At 44.0% G+C, this 19,271-nt stretch overlaps 1 protein-coding gene across 2 annotated transcripts in view; it reads left to right on the top strand.

Moving 5' to 3' along the window:
* PLPP3 (phospholipid phosphatase 3) overlaps positions 1 to 19,271 on the top strand; it is a 54,071-nt gene that overhangs the window by 8,779 nt on the left and 26,021 nt on the right. The window contains exon 2 of one of the 2 annotated variants that reach the window (XM_073643701.1): positions 18,224 to 18,381. In XM_073643701.1, the coding sequence (XP_073499802.1) occupies positions 18,224 to 18,381 (158 nt within the window). Of the gene's footprint in view, positions 1 to 18,223; positions 18,382 to 18,590; positions 18,749 to 19,271 lie in introns of both variants that reach the window. The other variant, XM_073643700.1, reaches the window with a different exon arrangement.

Here is a 19,271-nt window from a genome sequence, read left to right as displayed (position 1 = left end):
ATGAAGTCTCTTGGTGAAAGTGAGGATCGTCGCGTCCTTAAATTACACAGAGTCATTTTATGAGCTCTCTCTAATAGGAGCGTGAAAACAGTATTTCGTGAAAGGGCTGAGCTTTGTGGAGCAGGTTGAATGCGCCCCTGGCCCATTGTCAAAGACCTATTCACATGGAGGCTTTAGCTGAATGGTGCAGTGATTAACATGGGAGACAGTATCTGCCGCGCTGCTGTTCAGAGCACAGGACGAGGCGGTACACTGAGCGAGAGGGGGGCGGTATACTGAGCGAGAGGGAGATGCAATGAGAAGGGAACAGCAATCAGAATCTATACAGTAGAATAGGTGTAGTATGGTCATCATGGGGGTTGTAGTGCTCTGTGTATACAGTGGAATAGAAATGTATTATGGTCTGATCATGATGGGGGTTGTATCGCTCTTGGTATACAGTATAGTGGAACTGTGTTATGGTCAGATCCAGCAGTCGGGTCGTGTTGGGGGTTGAAGTGTTCAACATTTAAAGTATAATAGCATTATATTATACTCATGTTGAGGGTTGTAGTCTTCTATATGAACAGTTGTGGCCAAAATTTTGAGACTGACATACATTTTGGTTTGCAGCTTCAGATTTATATTGCCAGTTTCCACTCTAGATTGTTATGAGAAGCGATCAGATGAATTGCAAAAATTCATGCCATGAAAATTAATGTAATAAAAAAAAACATTCAAAGAGAGAGGTACAATGAAGAAGGCTTCAGGGCAGCCAAGAAAGTCCAGCAAGTGCCAGGATCGCCACCTAAAGAGGATTCAGCCATGGGATCAGTTCAACACCAGTGCAGAGCTTGCTCAGGATTGGCAGCAGGCAGATGTTAGAGCTTGCTCAGGAATGGCAGCAGGTAAGTTTCAGAGCTTGCTCAGGAATGACAGCAGGCCGGTGTCAGAGCTTGCCCAGGAATGGCAGCAGGCATGTGTCAGAGCTTGCTCCGGAATGGCAGCAGGCAGGTGTCAGATCTTGCTCAGGATTGGCAGCAGGCAGGTGTCAGAGCTTGCTCAGGAATGGCAGCAGGCAGGTGTCAGAGCTTGCTTGTGAATGGCAGCAGGCAGGTGTCAGAGCTTGCTCTGGAATGGCAGCAGACAGGTGTCAGAGATTGCTCAGGAATGGCAGCAGGCAGGTGTCAGAGATTGCTCAGGAATGGCCACAGGCGGGTGTCAGAGCATCTGTGCACACAGTGAGGAGAAGGTTTTTGGAGGCTGGTCTGGTGTCAAGAACGGCAGCAAAGAAGCCACTTATCTCCAAGAAAAATATCCAGGACAGACTGACATTCTGTAGGAAGTGCAGGGCTTGGGCTACACAGGACTGGGGTAAAGTTATTTTCTCTGATGAAGCCCCTTCAGACTGTTTTAGAAATTTGGAAGAATGATTGCCTGGAGAAGTAAGGTGAGCACTGCCACTACCATGAGGTCTGTGTCGGCCAACAGTAAAGCATCCTGAGACCATTCCATTCATGTGTGGGGGGATCTCATCCATGGAGGGGGCTCACTCACAATTTTTTAATAAACAATAGGATCTAAACCTACTCCAAGAGCAATCCATGATGGCGACCATGTCACAAGGCAAAAGTGATAGCTAAGTGGCTCAGTCAGCAAAACGTTTGACATTTTGAGTCCATGACAAGGAAACTCCCCAGATCTCAATCCCATTGAGAACCTGTAGTCAATTCTCAAAAAGCTACAAACAAAACACAGAAATAGTGATAAACTCCAAGCCCTGATTAGGTAAGGCTACACGGTCCTCAGTCAGGATTTGGCTCAGAATTTGACGTCCATCTGTCCAGGCGAAGGGCAGAGAATTGTGGAGACATAGAGTGTCTACATAAACTTTAAATGTTTGTTAATAAAAGTTAAAAAACTTATGAGATTTTTATAATTGTACTTCAGTAACCATAGAAACATCCGACTAAAAGATCTAAAAACATTTAAACAACAAACTGAAAACCAAATCTCAAAACTTTTGGCCACAAGTGTCCAGTATAGTAGCATGGTATTATGGTCACTGTCCTATGAGTGATTAGTAGATGTCTCCCATCTTGCAGTCAGTGCACCCTGTCTTTGCCTCTTGATTTTTTTTAGTTTTCTGGAAGAACAAACTTTAGTTTTTATCTGGTAAAATAAAAAATCACCAATATCACCAAGCTACGACTTGCCTACTTTGGACACATCATATGAAGAGACCAATCACTGGAGAAGGACATCATGGTCAGAAGAACAGAAGGAACAAGTCGAAGAGGAAGACCAGCAACCCCATGGCTCGATACTATCAAGATAACGGTGGAGAAGACCCTGGTGGACCTATCTAGTCTTGCACAAGATCCATCTTCCTAAAGAGCGTTCATCCATCAAGTCGCCATGGCTCAAGATCGAGCTGAAGGACGTTAAAAAAAAGCAAGAGTTTATTAGTTTAGGTTAATCTTTAAAATGAAGTGTAAAGTAGGAGGATGGTGGAAACTGTGAGCCTTGACTTTATCATGGAGCGGAGTCACAGAACTTTCTTTGAACCCGCTACACGTTGTTAATCCCTCTTTGTTTTTCTTTTAAGAAATTGCTTTTATTTCCTTCCCATGAAAAGGTTTCCTTGGAACAGTCTGTGTTCTTGGATTTCGAGGCCTATTATGAACCACAGAGCTGCTGGCAGAGCTTGGTTTCTTCTCAAACATTTCACCAGTTCTGATCTTTGGGGTTCAAGTTCAGGATACAGAGCTCCGGGGTAAAAACAATGAGGCTTTTCAGGAGGACAGCGGCCGGTTGGCGTGAATGCAAAGTGATTTCTTTAATGGAGAGCGCTGGGGAATGTGCAGAAAACAGGAGTGTACCATTACAGACTGACGATTTTATTTGGATTTCTTCACTCTGTTTCTGGTCTGATTTTCTTTAGTGGGGAACTCATTTGGAGAAGAGGAAAAAAGAAATCTTCAGAAGTTTTTGTGTTTGTCTTAGAGTTGGAGTCGGGCATCCTGAATGCCCATAAATTAGTTGGGAATTGATCCGTTGTGTTTCATGTGAAGGAAGTGGCATCTCAGGGTTGAAGGAGCGATCACTTACATGCATTCAGATTGGATTCCGTTATTTTTTTTCCTCCCCTCTCTGATTTTTCTTTTTTTGCACTGCCATTTTTAACTTTGAAAGTTAAATTTTTTTTATGCAATTTTTTTTGTATATCAGATGCAAATGATAACTCCATATATATTTTGCATAAAAAAAAAATAAAGGGATTTTTTTTTTTCGGGGAGCAAATATTTTTTTGGAATTTTTAGTTACACAGTGACCACTTATATACATAAGATGGGGTAAGCTATCCCCCCCCCAAAAAAACAATAAAAAGTGCCAAACTGGTGGCAGCAAGCTGGAATACCACCAGGATAAACGTTGGTTTTGTACTTGTCCCTATTTCTCCCTAATGGAGAGGATAACAGTCTAATCACCCTCACCAGTCACCATGATAAGATAAAATTGCAAAGAGCTTGGAAAGACAAGTAACTTTGTAATTTACCTCTTATTCTCAAGAATGGATGAATTTTTAATTTTATAGTTTACTGCTCATTTTCTAGGTTACCGGCCACCTCTGCAGTCTATCAGAAGTGGCTGGTCTCCTTGGTAAGGAGCGCAAATTTGCAAGGTTTTAGAGCTGGGGTCCCCAATCTGTGACTCATGGGCCCATGATATGTGGCTTGTGGCCTCCTGCCAGCTTGGTGCATTAGCACTAGGGCTAGCAAGCAGCTGTGAATAGAAGGTCTCCATATGGTGACTTCTGTGAGTATCCGCACATGGAACAGCAGATCTGGATGTGCAGGAGGGATAAATATGATGAGCTGCAGATAAAATGATGCTGTCAGTAAGAGGGGTGAGTGAAGCTGGATGCAATAGCGTGGTGGGAGTGCTTGATGCAGGAATACTGTATGGGGGTAAGGTGTGAACCCATAGATGTAAGTATACTGCTTATAATGGAGGAGTCACCAAGGTCTCGGCGTGCCTTTTGTGGGGAAGCTTTGGCTGTCATTATATCGGTACTGCTGGAGGTAGAGTGCACTCTCAGAGCTGAAGGTGGTGCTCAAGGTAAGAAAGGTTAGGGATCACTGCTTTAGAGCTTGCAAGCGCTGCTCAGGGGCTAGCTGGATTGCTAAATCAGTCTCCAATGCTGCAGAGGAAAAACTGTTTCTTACAGCACAAAGTTTGGACCAATGGCGAGGCCGTGTTGCTTCTCCGAGCTGTCAGTCGTCAGGGGTGCAGGAAGCAAAGACTGAAGAAAGTTAATGAGCAAACCCTTCAAATCCTGCCATAGTGGAGCCTACGGTTGGAGTGTACATAAATGCTCCATATGTAGAGCGTTGGATTTTCCACCATGCGTCCATTGCTCTCTTTTCTCTTTAGATGGCTAGCTCTTGGGAACTTCATCCCCCATGGTCTATACCCACTACATCTACATCGGTATTGTTAGATAAGAGATAAGCGCCTTCTCTCTTCCATGTTGTCATATCCTTCAGCTGCACATCATCATCACGTTACTGCGGTTTGGATATTGTGGCCACCATAACGCTGGGCAGTTTTCCCACTCGCTCTGTCTCCATAGACAATGGAGAGACAATCTGTCAGCGCTCGCTTATCTGCAAGCTCTGCTCGCAAACCAGATAGCAGCGACTCTGTAGAGGCTCTCAGGCGTTAATGATTAGATGGTGCCAACTCAAGATGTTGGGTGCTAGAGAGTAAACATAGAGGCTGGAAAGAATGTATTTGATCCCAGCGGATGGTTGGTTATAAGGAGCCCATGAGTTCCTGGAGATGAGCATGCACTCACCGGAGCCATGTGTTGTAATATACGGGTATTAAAGGGTGAACACGGATATGTGCACAATTACTCAACATTATTTCATTTTCCACAGACAGAGCAAACAGAATAACCAGGATACATACTACAGAGGAAAGTCACTCACCCAGTGCTCCCTATAATATATGAAATCCTTGCTTTCCTTTTCCAGCTTATTTAATGACAAGCCTCACAAAGAGTTAGAGAAACTAATTAGCCTATACTTATGGGAGGAGAAGGATCTTTAATTACACTCCCCCCCCCCCCCAACAAAATACAAACATGCACTGCTTCACTTCAATTCTCACAGACATTTAGCCGTCAGTAACTCATCCCTAGTCTTATATTAACTTTGTATTTTATGCAGCGTATCCATTCACTAGAGAGCGGTGACATCACTGAGAATGCAGCCTATCCATTCACTAGAGAGCGGTGATATCACTGAGAATACAGCCTATCCATTCACTAGAGAGCAGTGACGTCACTGAGAATGAAGCCTATCCATTCACTAGAGAGCAGTGACATCACTGAGAATGCAGCCTATCCATTCACTAGAGAGCGGTGACATCACTGAGAATGCAGCCTATCCATTCACTAGAGAGCAGTGACATCACTGAGAATGCAGCCTATCCATTCACTAGAGAGCAGTGACATCACTGAGAATGCAGCCTATCCATTCACTAGAGAGCTGTGACATCACTGAGAATGCAGCCTATCCATTCACTAGAGAGCGGTGACATCACTGAGAATGAAGCCTATCCATTCACTAGAGAGCTGTGACATCACTGAGAATGCAGCCTATCCATTCACTAGAGAGTAGTGACATCACTGAGAATGCAGCCTATCCATTCACTAGAGAGCTGTGACATCACTGAGAATACAGCCTATCCATTCACTAGAGAGCGGTGACATCACTGAGAATGCAGCCTATCCATTCACTAGAGAGCTGTGACATCACTGAGAATGCAGCCTATCCATTCACTAGAGAGCGGTGACATCACTGAGAATGCAGCCTATCCATTCACTAGAGAGTAGTGACATCACTGAGAATGCAGCCTATCCATTCACTAGAGAGCTGTGACATCACTGAGAATGCAGCCTATCCATTCACTAGAGAGCGGTGACATCACTGAGAATGCAGCCTATCCATTCACTAGAGAGCGGTGACATCACTGAGAATGAAGCCTATCCATTCACTAGAGAGCTGTGACATCACTGAGAATGCAGCCTATCCATTCACTAGAGAGCGGTGACATCACTGAGAATGCAGCCTATCCATTCACTAGAGAGTAGTGACATCACTGAGAATGCAGCCTATCCATTCACTAGAGAGTAGTGACATCACTGAGAATGCAGCCTATCCATTCACTAGAGAGCAGTGACATCACTGAGAATGCAGCCTATCCAGTCACTAGAGAGCTGTGACATCACTGAGAATGCAGCCTATCCATTCACTAGAGAGTAGTGACATCACTGAGAATGCAGCCTATCCATTCACTAGAGAGTAGTGACATCACTGAGAATGCAGCCTATCCATTCACTAGAGAGTAGTGACATCACTGAGAATGCAGCCTATCCATTCACTAGAGAGCAGTGACATCACTGAGAATGCAGCCTATCCATTCACTAGAGAGCGGTGACATCACTGAGAATGCAGCCTATCCATTCACTAGAGAGCTGTGACATCACTGAGAATGCAGCCTATCCATTCACTAGAGAGCGGTGACATCACTGAGAATGCAGCCTATCCATTCACTAGAGAGCAGTGACATCACTGAGAATGCAGCCTATCCATTCACTAGAGAGCAGTGACATCACTGAGAATGCAGCCTATCCATTCACTAGAGAGCAGTGACATCACTGAGAATGCAGCCTATCCAGTCACTAGAGAGCTGTGACATCACTGAGAATGCAGCCTATCCATTCACTAGAGAGCAGTGACATCACAGAGAACGCAGCCTATCCATTCACTAGAGAGCAGTGACATCACTGAGAATGCAGCCTATCCAGTCACTAGAGAGCTGTGACATCACTGAGAATGCAGCCTATCCATTCACTAGAGAGCAGTGACATCACAGAGAACGCAGCCTATCCATTCACTAGAGAGCAGTGGCATCACTGAGAATGCAGCGTATCCATTCACTAGAGAGCGGTGACATCACTGAGAATGCAGCCTATCCATTCACTAGAGAGCGGTGACATCACTGAGAATGCAGCCCATCCATTCACTAGAGAGCGGTGACATCACTGAGAATGCAGCCTATCCATTCACTAGAGAGCAGTGACATCACAGAGAACGCAGCCTATCCATTCACTAGAGAGCAGTGACATCACAGAGAATGCAGCGTATCCATTCACTAGAGAGCGGTGACATCACTGAGAATGCAGCCTATCCATTCACTAGAGAGCGGTGACATCACTGAGAATGCAGCCTATCCATTCACTAGAGAGCAGTGGCATCACTGAGAATGCAGCGTATCCATTCACTAGAGAGCGGTGACATCACTGAGAATGCAGCCTATCCATTCACTAGAGAGCGGTGACATCACTGAGAATGCAGCCTATCCATTCACTAGAGAGCGGTGACATCACTGAGAATGCAGCCTATCCATTCACTAGAGAGCGGTGACATCACTGAGAATGCAGCCTATCCATTCACTAGAGAGCGGTGACATCACTGAGAATGCAGCCTATCCAATCACTAGAGAGCGGTGACATCACTGAGAATGCAGCCTATCCATTCACTAGAGAGCAGTGACATCACAGAGAACGCAGCCTATCCATTCACTAGAGAGCAGTGACATCACAGAGAATGCAGCGTATCCATTCACTAGAGAGCGGTGACATCACTGAGAATGCAGCCTATCCATTCACTAGAGAGCGGTGACATCACTGAGAATGCAGCCTATCCATTCACTAGAGCGGTGACATCACTGAGGATGCAGCCTATCCATTCACTAGAGAGCAGTGACATCACTGAGAATGCAGCCTATCCATTCACTAGAGAGCGGTGGCATCACTGAGAATGCAGCGTATCCATTCACTAGAGAGCGGTGACATCACTGAGAATGCAGCCTATCCATTCACTAGAGAGCGGTGACATCACTGAGAATGCAGCCTATCCATTCACTAGAGAGCGGTGACATCACTGAGAATGCAGCCTATCCATTCACTAGAGAGCGGTGACATCACTGAGAATGCAGCCTATCCATTCACTAGAGAGCGGTGACATCACTGAGAATGCAGCCTATCCATTCACTAGAGAGCGGTGACATCACTGAGAATGCAGCCTATCCATTCACTAGAGAGCAGTGACATCACTGAGAATGCAGCCTATCCATTCACTAGAAAGTGGTGACATCATATTTTCATCCACATTGAGAGCTTTACATTCAGGCAGGGAATAGTAAAGCCTGTAAGCAGTACAAGCCTCCGTTCCTCTATAGGTAAAGCCTCATAATGACATAATTACACAGTCACCGGTTGGACACTACAAGTCTTACTTGCTCTCCTGATTAAATCGTTTTCCGTGCCGCGCTGATTATTGACTGCCCATCCCCCACCTCAACCCTTGATGGTGCTTGTCCGGAAAAGCCACATATGATTAGCAGTTCCCCCATCGTCCTTCTCTGAGCCGCTGCCAATTCCTTCTCTTTTATTAGGTGCCGCTGTTTTCTTGTCTTTCAGGGTCTTGAGGAATTACCTTATAGAAAATCATCACATCCCCCGTTGGTAAAGTTGTTGCTCCCTGATTAGTTGGAGTGTTCAGTGGAGCGGTGACTAATGCATCCCAATGTCTGATTATCCCTGGTGCAGAGTGGGGGTCCTGAAACGTGACCGTCTGTTTGTCTGTCTGGCTAGGAGAGTTTTCCATGTTTGTCTGCAGGCACCTGAGCTGGATACAGTTACTTCCAATCATTTCTGTTACCTTCTAGTCCAGTTTTCCAATTTACTCTACAGCTGTAAGTTCCCGACTTCTCCAACCTCTGACAATTTGGACCATGATACAATTGCCCCAGTGTGTGGGAAGGACAGTGCGAAGACTTCTCAGAGCCACAAGATGGCGCCTAAAAGGATGGACAAAAATCTGTAATTTTTACCTGGTCTAAAAGTCCTTGTTCTCCTGAATCCGGTGATGTTCTTCTTTTGTTTCTGCTCCTCTCCGTTCCTGAGATATGGCCTCCTCTTTCCTGTATCTAAATCTAGCCTTGTTTGCCAAGGGGGAACAGTCCTCAATAGAATGCCCACAAAAAGTGTTTAAGACCACACCCATTTGGTTATCAAGGCTAGATTCACATAGAAGGGGGCCATATCTTGGGAACAGAGAGGAATTGGAAGAAAAGAAAAACTATGCCGGATTCAGGAGAACAGCGGCGTCTACACGCTATAAAAAAATAAAGGTCCTCTATAAAGGAGAATTCTTAAAGGGATTGTCTATTTTCAATAATCACTTTGTATATAGACATCATAGACTTGTGTACCATGGTTGCCCGCACCTCAGCTGCTCAAAATAAAAAAAATTCCTTTATTGCTGATTTGTGGAGGTCACTATATACATATATACTATATCACACCACCTTCTGATTGGTTGGAGAATATGCAGCCAATCAGCAGGCACCTGCCCTGCCTTTCCCAACTGACACACCCTCCAGGGGCATGACTGTATTGGGTGCAGGGTTTTCTAGGTGCTCCTGGTCCCTGGAGCTGAGGGGCCGAAAAGGTTCATTGGCTCATATAGAAGACCAATACTGTCGGACCAGCTTAGGGCCCTGAAGGAGATTTTGCATTGGGACCCTCAATCTTCACGTTCCTCCGCTGCATCCTTCTTACTAATGCAGAGTTCCTTGGTACTTAAGGAATGACTTTCTTAAGATCCCGAATACTCTTCATGGACATATGGGAATAAATATGCCATTTGTTACAGCGCACTTTCCTTTAAGAAGCGGATGCTTTCTTCACATAATGGCGCATTCTTGCAATTCTTCATTTTTTAATATGCAAAGCAGGAAAGCAGCAAAGCAGCATAGCAGGCTTTCTTATAGACGAGGCATTTGCCACAGACAAATCCTGAAGGCGTGAACAGAAGAATGGACGCCTCCCTCTGCGGCCCATAGCGGACGGTGCACATTCAGCTGATCCGTCTGGTCTTCTGTACCAGGACAGTGTGGACATTGTGCCTGGATCTGGGGAAGGACACATTGCTTTATTTCTCATTTGGCTGTAGAGCTTAACCTGTTCACTCCTGGTGGGCACTGGACAGGCGGCACAGTCAGGAGCACAGGGGGCACACAATGCCTCCTTCATAGCCAGGCCCTTTGTCTTTCTGGGAGTAGGAGAGCGGTGAATGGAGGTCAGCGGCTCAGTCACCATCAGAGTGAAATCCCTCCCGTGGGAATTGAAAGAGCTCCCTTGTCACCATGTGATCCCCACAAACCTGCGTGCCACAACACAAAGGCCGGGGATTAATGCGGCAGAATCCTATTCAGGCAGGTGATTGAGCAAATGTAGCACAATGAGGCCGGCGGGAATCTCCGCTATGCCCGCAGTATCCCGGCAGTATCCCTGCAGTATCCCCGCAGTATCCCTGCAGTATCCCCGCAGTATCCCCGCAGTATCTCCGCTATCCCCGCAGTATCCCGGCAGTATCCCCGCTGTATCCCGGCAGTATCCCCGCAGTATCTCCGCTATCCCCGCAGTATCCCCGCAGTATCCCCACAATATCCCCGCAGTATCCCCGCAGTATTCCCGCAGTATCCCCGCAGTATCCCCACAATATCCCCGCAGTATCCCCGCAGTATTCCCGCAGTATCTCCGCTATCCCCGCAGTATCCAGGCAGTATCCCTGCAGTATCCCCGCAGTATCCCCGCAGTATTCCCGCAGTATCTCCGCTATCCCCGCAGTATCCAGGCAGTATCCCTGCAGTATCCCCGCAGTATCCCCATAGTATCCCCGCAGTATCCCCGCAGATGCTCTGCACATAAGTGCCGGCCACAAATCCACTGATTGTCTGAGATTCTGAGGATTGGGCTGCGGGTTCTTATCTATCTATCTATCTATCTATCTATCTATCTATCTATCTATCTATCTATCTATCTATTATCTATCTATCTATTATCTATCCCTCTATCTATTATCTATCCATTTATCTATCTATCTATCTATCTATCTATCTATCCCTCTATCTATTATCTATCTATCTATTTATCTATCTATCTATCTATCTATCTATTATCTATCCCTCTATCTATTATCTATCTATCTATCCATCCATCTATCTATCCTTGTATATATCTATGATTACTTGCACACAATCACTGACTTGCATGGCGGAGTGCGATCTGAACATCGGATGTAAATCATGCATGCTTGGATTTTTTTCCTCTAAAGTGCGCGGCTCCATAGAATAACATGGGGATGAGTGTGATGCGATATTTTGTCGGATCGCATTCGGACCCAGCATCCGGTCGTCTGCACGCGCCATTAATAGGAGACTCTTCTTGTGTGACAGCCCCTACGGCGGCTGTGCTGATGGCCACAGGCCGGGGCTCGGTGGTTAAAATAAAATATATAACCAGCGGTATATTTCTGTTATGAGATTGTCTATGAGACTAATTTCAGGGGTCGTCTGTGACCCAGAAATGATGGAAAGTCTAATATTCCATATACATAAACTTAGGAAATACCTTATAATACTCCCTAAAAAAAAAGTGATTAGTGGATTTTTGGAGGGACTCTTAATATTTCCGCTCCTCCAGTCCCGGCCGGTATTTCGTCCACATTCATAGCCGTGCGCTGTTTGTGCAGGTGGCAGCTGTCGACACTGAAGAGAGATTTCCAGATCCACAATAGATACATTGACAGAGTCGGCGGCTGGAGCTCGGCGCACAAGATACATAAATTTGCTGCTTTATGGCCGCATCCTGGGATTCTGCTGAATCGGATATTCCATTAAGCGACCATTCACCAAACGACTTCAACTGCAGGAGCCCAGTGTTTACTATGATTGCCTTTTACGAGATTCAGAAATGTCGTTACTGCGGCGGAAATCGCCCATTAAAGCCGCGGCATACAATCCCGCACTGTCCGCAAATTGGCTACTGAGACTAAAGTGCTATTAAATAACCTTTTATTTTTCTCACACTGTTTTGCCTTGAAGTCACACCGAATCAATAAAATATTAAATGCATTAAAAGCAGAAATATCCCTAATCTGATTCTAGAAAAGCTGGGTGATGACCAATATAGGGACCCTGCCGTCTCAGAGACTTGGAGGTCACATTTTCCTAACTATGCTGTTATCCATCCCCTCCTAAGGCTGCTGTGCTATCCATCCTCCATACTATACACTGCGGCATTGATTTTATATGTTTTCTGCTTTGAATAAACACAAAATACCACAAGATCTTCAATTGCAAATCTGTGTAGTCTTCTCTTTCTTCCGTGATGATGTAGACTGTTACTCTACCTGTCCATCATTCTTTGCACAGCATCTCTGTCTAATCATAGCTAACCATCTATCTATTCATTCATCTATCCATGAACCATCCTTCTATCCCTGCATCCTTCTATCCATCCTTCCATCCATCCTTCCTCCCATCCATCCATTCATCCATCCCTACATCCTTCCATCCATCCATTCCTACATCCTTCTATCCATCCATGCATCCATCTTTCTGTCCCTACATTCTTCTAACTATCCATCCATTCATCCTTCCTTCCATCCATCCATGTATCCATGCTTCTATCCCTACATCCTTCTATCCATCCATCCCCTACATCCTTCTATCCATCCATGTATCCATCCATCCATCCATCCATCCATCCTTCCTTCCATCCATCCTTCCATCCTTCCTTCCATGTAGCTGTAGAAGGAGATTGTATCAGAGCCTATATTGCCCTGAAATTAGCTTTCCTAGAGTTTTTAGGATGTTCTTTTTTGTGGTGAGGTCAGATTGGTTTCCTTAATTTTGTATCAAGTCCGTCATTAAGTGGGACCAATGAAAATCTCTTGATGTATTGCATCTGTTTTCTTCCTCCCTTCTAATCTCTCTCCTGCTTTCCTGACATTGTCAATATTTTGGTGGAGGCTTCCGAATATGAGGTACCTGGTGCCCAGAAAAATTGAAAGAAGATTTGGGCAAATGCCAATAGATAACAGGTGGTTAGTGTGGAGGGAATGCTCAGCTTTGGTCTGAGGAACAAATAGAATCTTTTGTAAGTTTGTTTATTTAGTTTTATTCATTGTGACTTTGAAGTGATACATTGTAACACTTTCATATTTTTCTATCTACTTGCTAACACAGTACAAAGATATATTTTTTGCTGTATCTCATTATACCATGAGTTTCTATATATATAAAGAGGTATATACCATGTTACATTGAGTACAGGCGGTTGGATCAGATCTGGACCACGCTCCGTCCGGTTCTCATGAAGCTGGAATGTTACTAGAAGCCGTAGATCCCAGCATAAGATTATTCACCATCTGCTATTTTCCCAGGGAATTCAGAACATAAGAGTGAAAATAATGATGATGTGCGTGTCCTGACTGTAGAGATGTCTTATGGATCAGTATATGGGGCAGTAATATACTGCGGATAGATGGGGGAGATCGTAATATTAGTCTCTTATAAAGAAGGATTCCAACACTTGGATCTTTAGGAATTGTACACACACAGAAGATATCTTTCAGATTTGCTCTTTACATCTCAATGTGTTGGTATAATGGAGGATAGATAGATAGATAGATAGATAGATAGATAGATAGATAGATAGATAGATAGATAAATAGATAGAAGCAGCAGCCATAGACTTCAGCATGAAGCCCATTGAACTAGGTGAGTGCAGGCAGCTGAACACATGAAGTCATTAATAGACCCCACAAATCACTTCCCGTGTACTATAAGAGGTGGTAGCGGAGAATGGACATTTCGGACGTGTGCACACAAGACATCATTTCTACATAAACGTTACAGCTTCAAAGCTCTCCGGCAGAATATAAGACGTTCACTCTCAGCCACTTTGGCCACGAGCCAAATTCAATAATTTGAGCCTCTATTACAGCACAAATGAGGTTTACAGCCCCCCAGCCCCCCCAGCACCAGTAGCCCTGAACTGCTTAAAATAGCACCCAAGTCACAAGCGTGCAATCATAATATTTATAATGTGCGCTTACCTCTCGGATCACATGGCTCGCCGGCTCCTGCACAGACCTGGCAGGGTGGGTTCTTTTTTTTTTTCGTTTTCCTTTCTAGTCATTGGCCTGGTGCCTAAAATTAAACAGCTACTAAATATTAAAGAGAAATTTCCAAGCTCCGTCATCAGCCCAGCGAGCCTTGTCATGTGGAGATTAGACTGAAAGTGACTTTGTGACTCCATTCGTTGGAGCTGGAAATAAATGGCTCCTTGTGCATTAGAAATGAAAGATATTGCATCTGTAGCTTGTCTGGATCTATATAGAGGGTCTGGGTGTTCAGGGGTATAACTATAGGGGCACATACAGTATTTTGAAGCTTGTGGGCACCAATGCAAAATCTCTAACATGGCCCCCAACTATCACAGGTCTTTAATAGTAATAGTCTTTTCATAAGGACCACAGAGATCATTTCCAGTCCCCCTATTCTACAGGGCTCGGATACAATTGCAAACCCCCTGCGCCTATTATAGTTGCGCCCCTGGACACATCTATAGTTGGTCCAATTAGGTATTTCTTTAGGGGTGCATCAATACAGGGTCTGGATAAGATGTGGTGTATCTATAGGGGTACATTTCTTGCAGCTTTGGATATTCCCGGCTGTTTCTATAGGGGTGCATCTACAATGTGGATATTCGGGGGAATAGAGATAAAATGTGGCGTTGGATATTCAGGGTGTTTCTATAGGGGTGCAGAGGTGATAGTTGCACCCTAGTTCTGGAATAAGAAAGAGGAAGTCACCATTTATACCAATTTTTTCAATTCTTTACCAATTTCAATACTTGCTCCGTCATCAGTGTAAATATAGTTTATTTGGAAATTTTGAAAACCTTCTCTGACTTAATGAGAAACTGTCATCGGAGTCCACCCCCCCCCCCCCCCATCCTACCCAAAACCGCTTATAAAGTCATGTCGCTCTTGTAAGGATAAGTCCTCAGCTCCATAATCTAAGAATTCACATTTTTATCTATATGCAAATGAGGCCATAAGTGCTCTGGGCGTGACGGAGCATTTCCCGACCTCTGCCTCTGAATATTGAGTCCCCGCCTTGCATCTTGCACTGCTGATTGATTGACAGCTCACGGGCTGTGTAACAGAAAGTGCTAATAAAGGAAATCTCGCATCAGTCAGGCAAAATTGGGAGTTGCAAGAAAGGGACTCGGGAAGTGCTCCACTCCGCCCACTTAACGTGGTTAGTTCATAGAGGATTGTGTAGACTGTAGCAAATCCTTTGCTGTGAGAAGTTGTAGATGTTTCAAATCCTTGTGAACTAGAATGTTTGCATTCAGCGATGGTGAGCAGCGCTCCTGTAAGTAGTCAGGAATTGAAGTATGATAAAAAGTATCTTACAGATTGCAGAAGTTTTCTCTAGTTTTTAGTCACGGGAGCCCCTGATTGGCTGTAAAGGTCACATGCTGAATATTTGTAAACAAAGAAAGGAAGGAAAGAAGAAGAAACATCAGCGTTGGATCGGTTGGGAAAAAAGGGAAGGAGAGTGTTTGTTTTTCCATTTGCAGCATGTAGGACCTTTTTCTCACCCCTTTAAGCTTTACGTTGAATCCGGTGACACCATATAGCCTTAAAGAAAATATCAGTTTTATTCCATTTCTGTAATTATTAAATCTCCCCATACATCATATCCCAATGTAATGGGATATCATATAATATATATATTTACTACATTAACACTTCATAGTTTCGCACTGTTAATCACAGTGTCATGACATAGCACTAGTTTTTTTTTAAGTATGAAATATTGTGAATGTATTGTGAATAATCTTTAATGATTCTTATCGCTTCACTTACACTTTTTTGGCACTTTAGTATCTTTTTGTTCATAAACCTTTCTGGTTTACACTTACCTGTCCAATCTGTAATGTCTGTTATTTGCACTGGTCTTCGGACGAATGCTCCGCTATGCGTACCTCCTATTTGTATATAAGTTGTAATGGAAACAAGAGTCTGCCGTATGTGGATCGCATACATGTGACGTGCGTGAATTTCCTGCCCGCCTGGTGAAAATGGGGTTTAAAAGTGTGCTCTGACCATATCAAGGTATCCCCTTGAAAAAGCAGAAAGGCGAAACACATTTCAAGGTTATGTCCACTTGAAAAAGTATAAGGCGAAACGCTTTTAGAGATTATTTGCTATGCACTTTTTCAATGCGGTACGGTAAAGTCGAAAGGTTTTATATGTTGCTACTTTTTATGTAAATATACTGAGTTTTCTAGCTCCTGTATTTGTTTTATATTAAATATTTCATGGTAGACTAAATATACGTGTCAGGTATTTCCTTCTGTATAGTTTATTTTTTAGATGTTTCTAATAAAAGTTTCATTTTTAATTTGATTACATGTGGTCCATTATTTTCAGAGGTTTTTTTTATGCGATTGCTTGTGTACACTGTTACAAACCCTCTGCTGTGAGAATAGTTTTATAGCAGAATTTCAGAATATTTGCATTCACCGATGACAAGCGAAAAGTATCTAAACAGATTGCAGAAGTTTACTCTAGGTTTTAGCCATGGGAGCCACTGATTGGCTGCAGCGGGGTCACATGCTGAATGTTTTTATAGAAAGGGAGGTGCATCAGCGCTGGATTGGGGAGGAGAAGAGGTAAACAGGGTATTTTTTATTTTTTCAGCTATTTGAAGAAAAATTGGGAATGCTGAATTATCCCTTTAAATTGGGAATGCTGAATTATCCCTTTAAATTGGGAATGCTGAATTATCCCTTTTAAGCTCTAAAACTGGACAATCCCTTTAATTGTGCCATTTCAGCGTTCCTATTAAATGTAGGAGATGAGAGCCCGAATATAAGTTGATGATTGTGTCTTCTACGCGTCCCCTCAGCATCTGAAAACACTTAACCTCTTCAGTCCTCATCCCTTCCAGTAACAAAAGGATTAAATGGTTTCCCCCCGAAATAACAGAACATGTGCAAAGTTTGTCACGTGCCACCGTCTTCCAGGGATTAAGTGGTTAACGTTCCCGTTTTTTTCCCCTCCCCAGAGCAACATGTGTTTTACAGATTTGTCATGTGCGAGCCATTTGCAGAAGAAGCTGTGTGTAAAAGAATAGTAATGACACAAAGCCACGTAATGCAAGTCCCGCAGACCTGGCCGCGTACGCTCCGTCCTCCTCGTGCAATCGGATTGGTTGGATCTGGTCTGCGCTAAATCTTCCCCTCCAGCCCTGGCTGCTCCGACTGTACAGACTCCGACTTCTCTGCGAACGCTTGGCACGCAGGACCCGTCTCCTGGCCAAGTTGGCCGTCTTCTACAATGTTTAGGTAGTGAAATAGAGATGAGCCTGGTTCATATAAGATGTTTCGCTGCTTTCCTTCCAGGTGCTGAAGGCCGCTCTGTCCGCAGGAGAAAGACACGACTGTGTGCAGCCGCTCGCCTTTGTTTATTGTGCAATGTGTCAGAGGAGTAATGCCTTTCTTAAAGGGATAAGAAAAACATGGCTGTTTTTTTTTTTTTTTAAACAGTGCCACCCCTGCCCGCAGGTTGTGTGTGGTATTGCAGCTCAGCTTCATTCCTTTTAGCTGCAATACAAGACACAACCTGTGGATAGAAAAAAAAAAAAAACAGCCATATTTTTCTCATTCTGTGCAACCCCTTTAAGACGTAAATTGCAACATTGTTGCAATATTGTCATGTTTACTGCAAAGTAACTGTTTCCCCAGAATTGTGCAATGTTCGATATTCCTATTTGCAGCCCCCGCTTTACATTTGCTTTATATTGCTTGGTTGGAAGAAGAATAAAGAAAAATGGGGTGGTAATATCTACCGGCGTCGTCATTTATTATCGTGTAGCTCCACTTCTCAACATGTTTTACGCTGCAAGACTTAAAAGAAATTTGCAGATTTAGCTATTTGCTTCTATTGTGTCTTCTCCAATCACATTCAGAGCTGCATTCACTATTCTGCTGCCTGCCAGTAATGTTCTAACACATAATGCAGCAGAAAATGTGATGTATAATAACATCCAGTAAGGGGCAGTAGAGAGTTGGAACTTTTTTGCATTCTGAACAAATAACAGTAAAGCAGCAAAATTGTGAATGCAGCTTTGGATGTGACTAGAGTATAAACCAATATCTCAATGGTAATTTATTAATAGTGGAGCTAATTGCAGCAGTGCATTGTAATTTGTGACGTTTTACTGTTTGTCCTAACAGCCTGCGCCCCGGCAATCGTGACCAACTGTACCTCTGCCATCTTGCCCTACCAGAGGGGCTTTTTCTGCAATGATGAGAGCATCAGATATGAGATTAAGAGAAGCACAATATCAGTCCCAATGCTTCTCTCACTGGCGTTGCTGGTGGCGCTGTTTTCTGTAAGTGACATGTGGCACAGGAGCCGGGCCCAGCGGAGCCCTTGCCGTCCCCCTCTCATAGTAATGATGGAGTCCTGGTCACCATCCTTACCCCTGGGAGGTCCTGCTTGGCTCCGCGCCGCCCGCCCTGTGCTTTCATCTTGTGTATCATTTTGTGCATTGACCATGTTTCCCATTTTTTTGTGTTTTCTCTCTCGCTCTATGGCTAGCCGCCCTCCCTTTCCTGATAATTGAAACTAACAGAATCCAACCGTATCGACGGGGGTTCTACTGTAACGATGACAGTATCCGGTACCCCAACAAATCGGGAGAGACAATTAATGACGCTGTGCTCTCTGCTGCTGGCATTCTTATTTCCATCCTTGCTGTAAGTTTGCAAACTGTCAATCCCCAAAATCTATTCTGTTTTTATTCTCCATTTATTGCTGTGTGCTTCAGTAGCGGCTGATGAGAGTTCTTAACCTCCGGGCCACTAGGGGGAACCCTAAGAAATGTATTCTCCCCTCTTCCTGGAATCCTTCTTTAATTCGGATTGCCCCCTGTTAAGAAGCCTTGAGAACTACTTAACACTTAGGGTGGAGTTTCCCCTTAATTTTTGATACATTGTTGCAAAATTTAATGATAATAGAAAAGGAGCAGAGCTGACAACCTTACAGTCACTGCTATTTTAAAAAAAGTGGTTGTCACCATTAGAAATACTATCTTGTATGAATTGGTAACGATAAGGTTATGCCCACCTTACCGACCTCTAGACTCTTGATTTACATAGGTTGAATTAATACATTGCTTCCCAAAAGTAATTTTTCCTTGAATTTGTTTTGCATTTCCTAATATAACTGACGGACTGTGAATGTTGCCTAGTCTTGAGCCCCATGGCAGTACCCTAGTGT

Source organism: Phyllobates terribilis, unplaced genomic scaffold (assembly GCF_046119375.1).
Source record: "Phyllobates terribilis strain yellow unplaced genomic scaffold, ASM4611937v1 Scaffold_8__6_contigs__length_399053987, whole genome shotgun sequence".
Taxonomy (NCBI): domain Eukaryota; kingdom Metazoa; phylum Chordata; class Amphibia; order Anura; family Dendrobatidae; genus Phyllobates; species Phyllobates terribilis.
The sequence above is the reverse complement of the archived record's forward strand: the minus strand, read 5'-3'. Positions and strand labels throughout refer to the sequence as shown.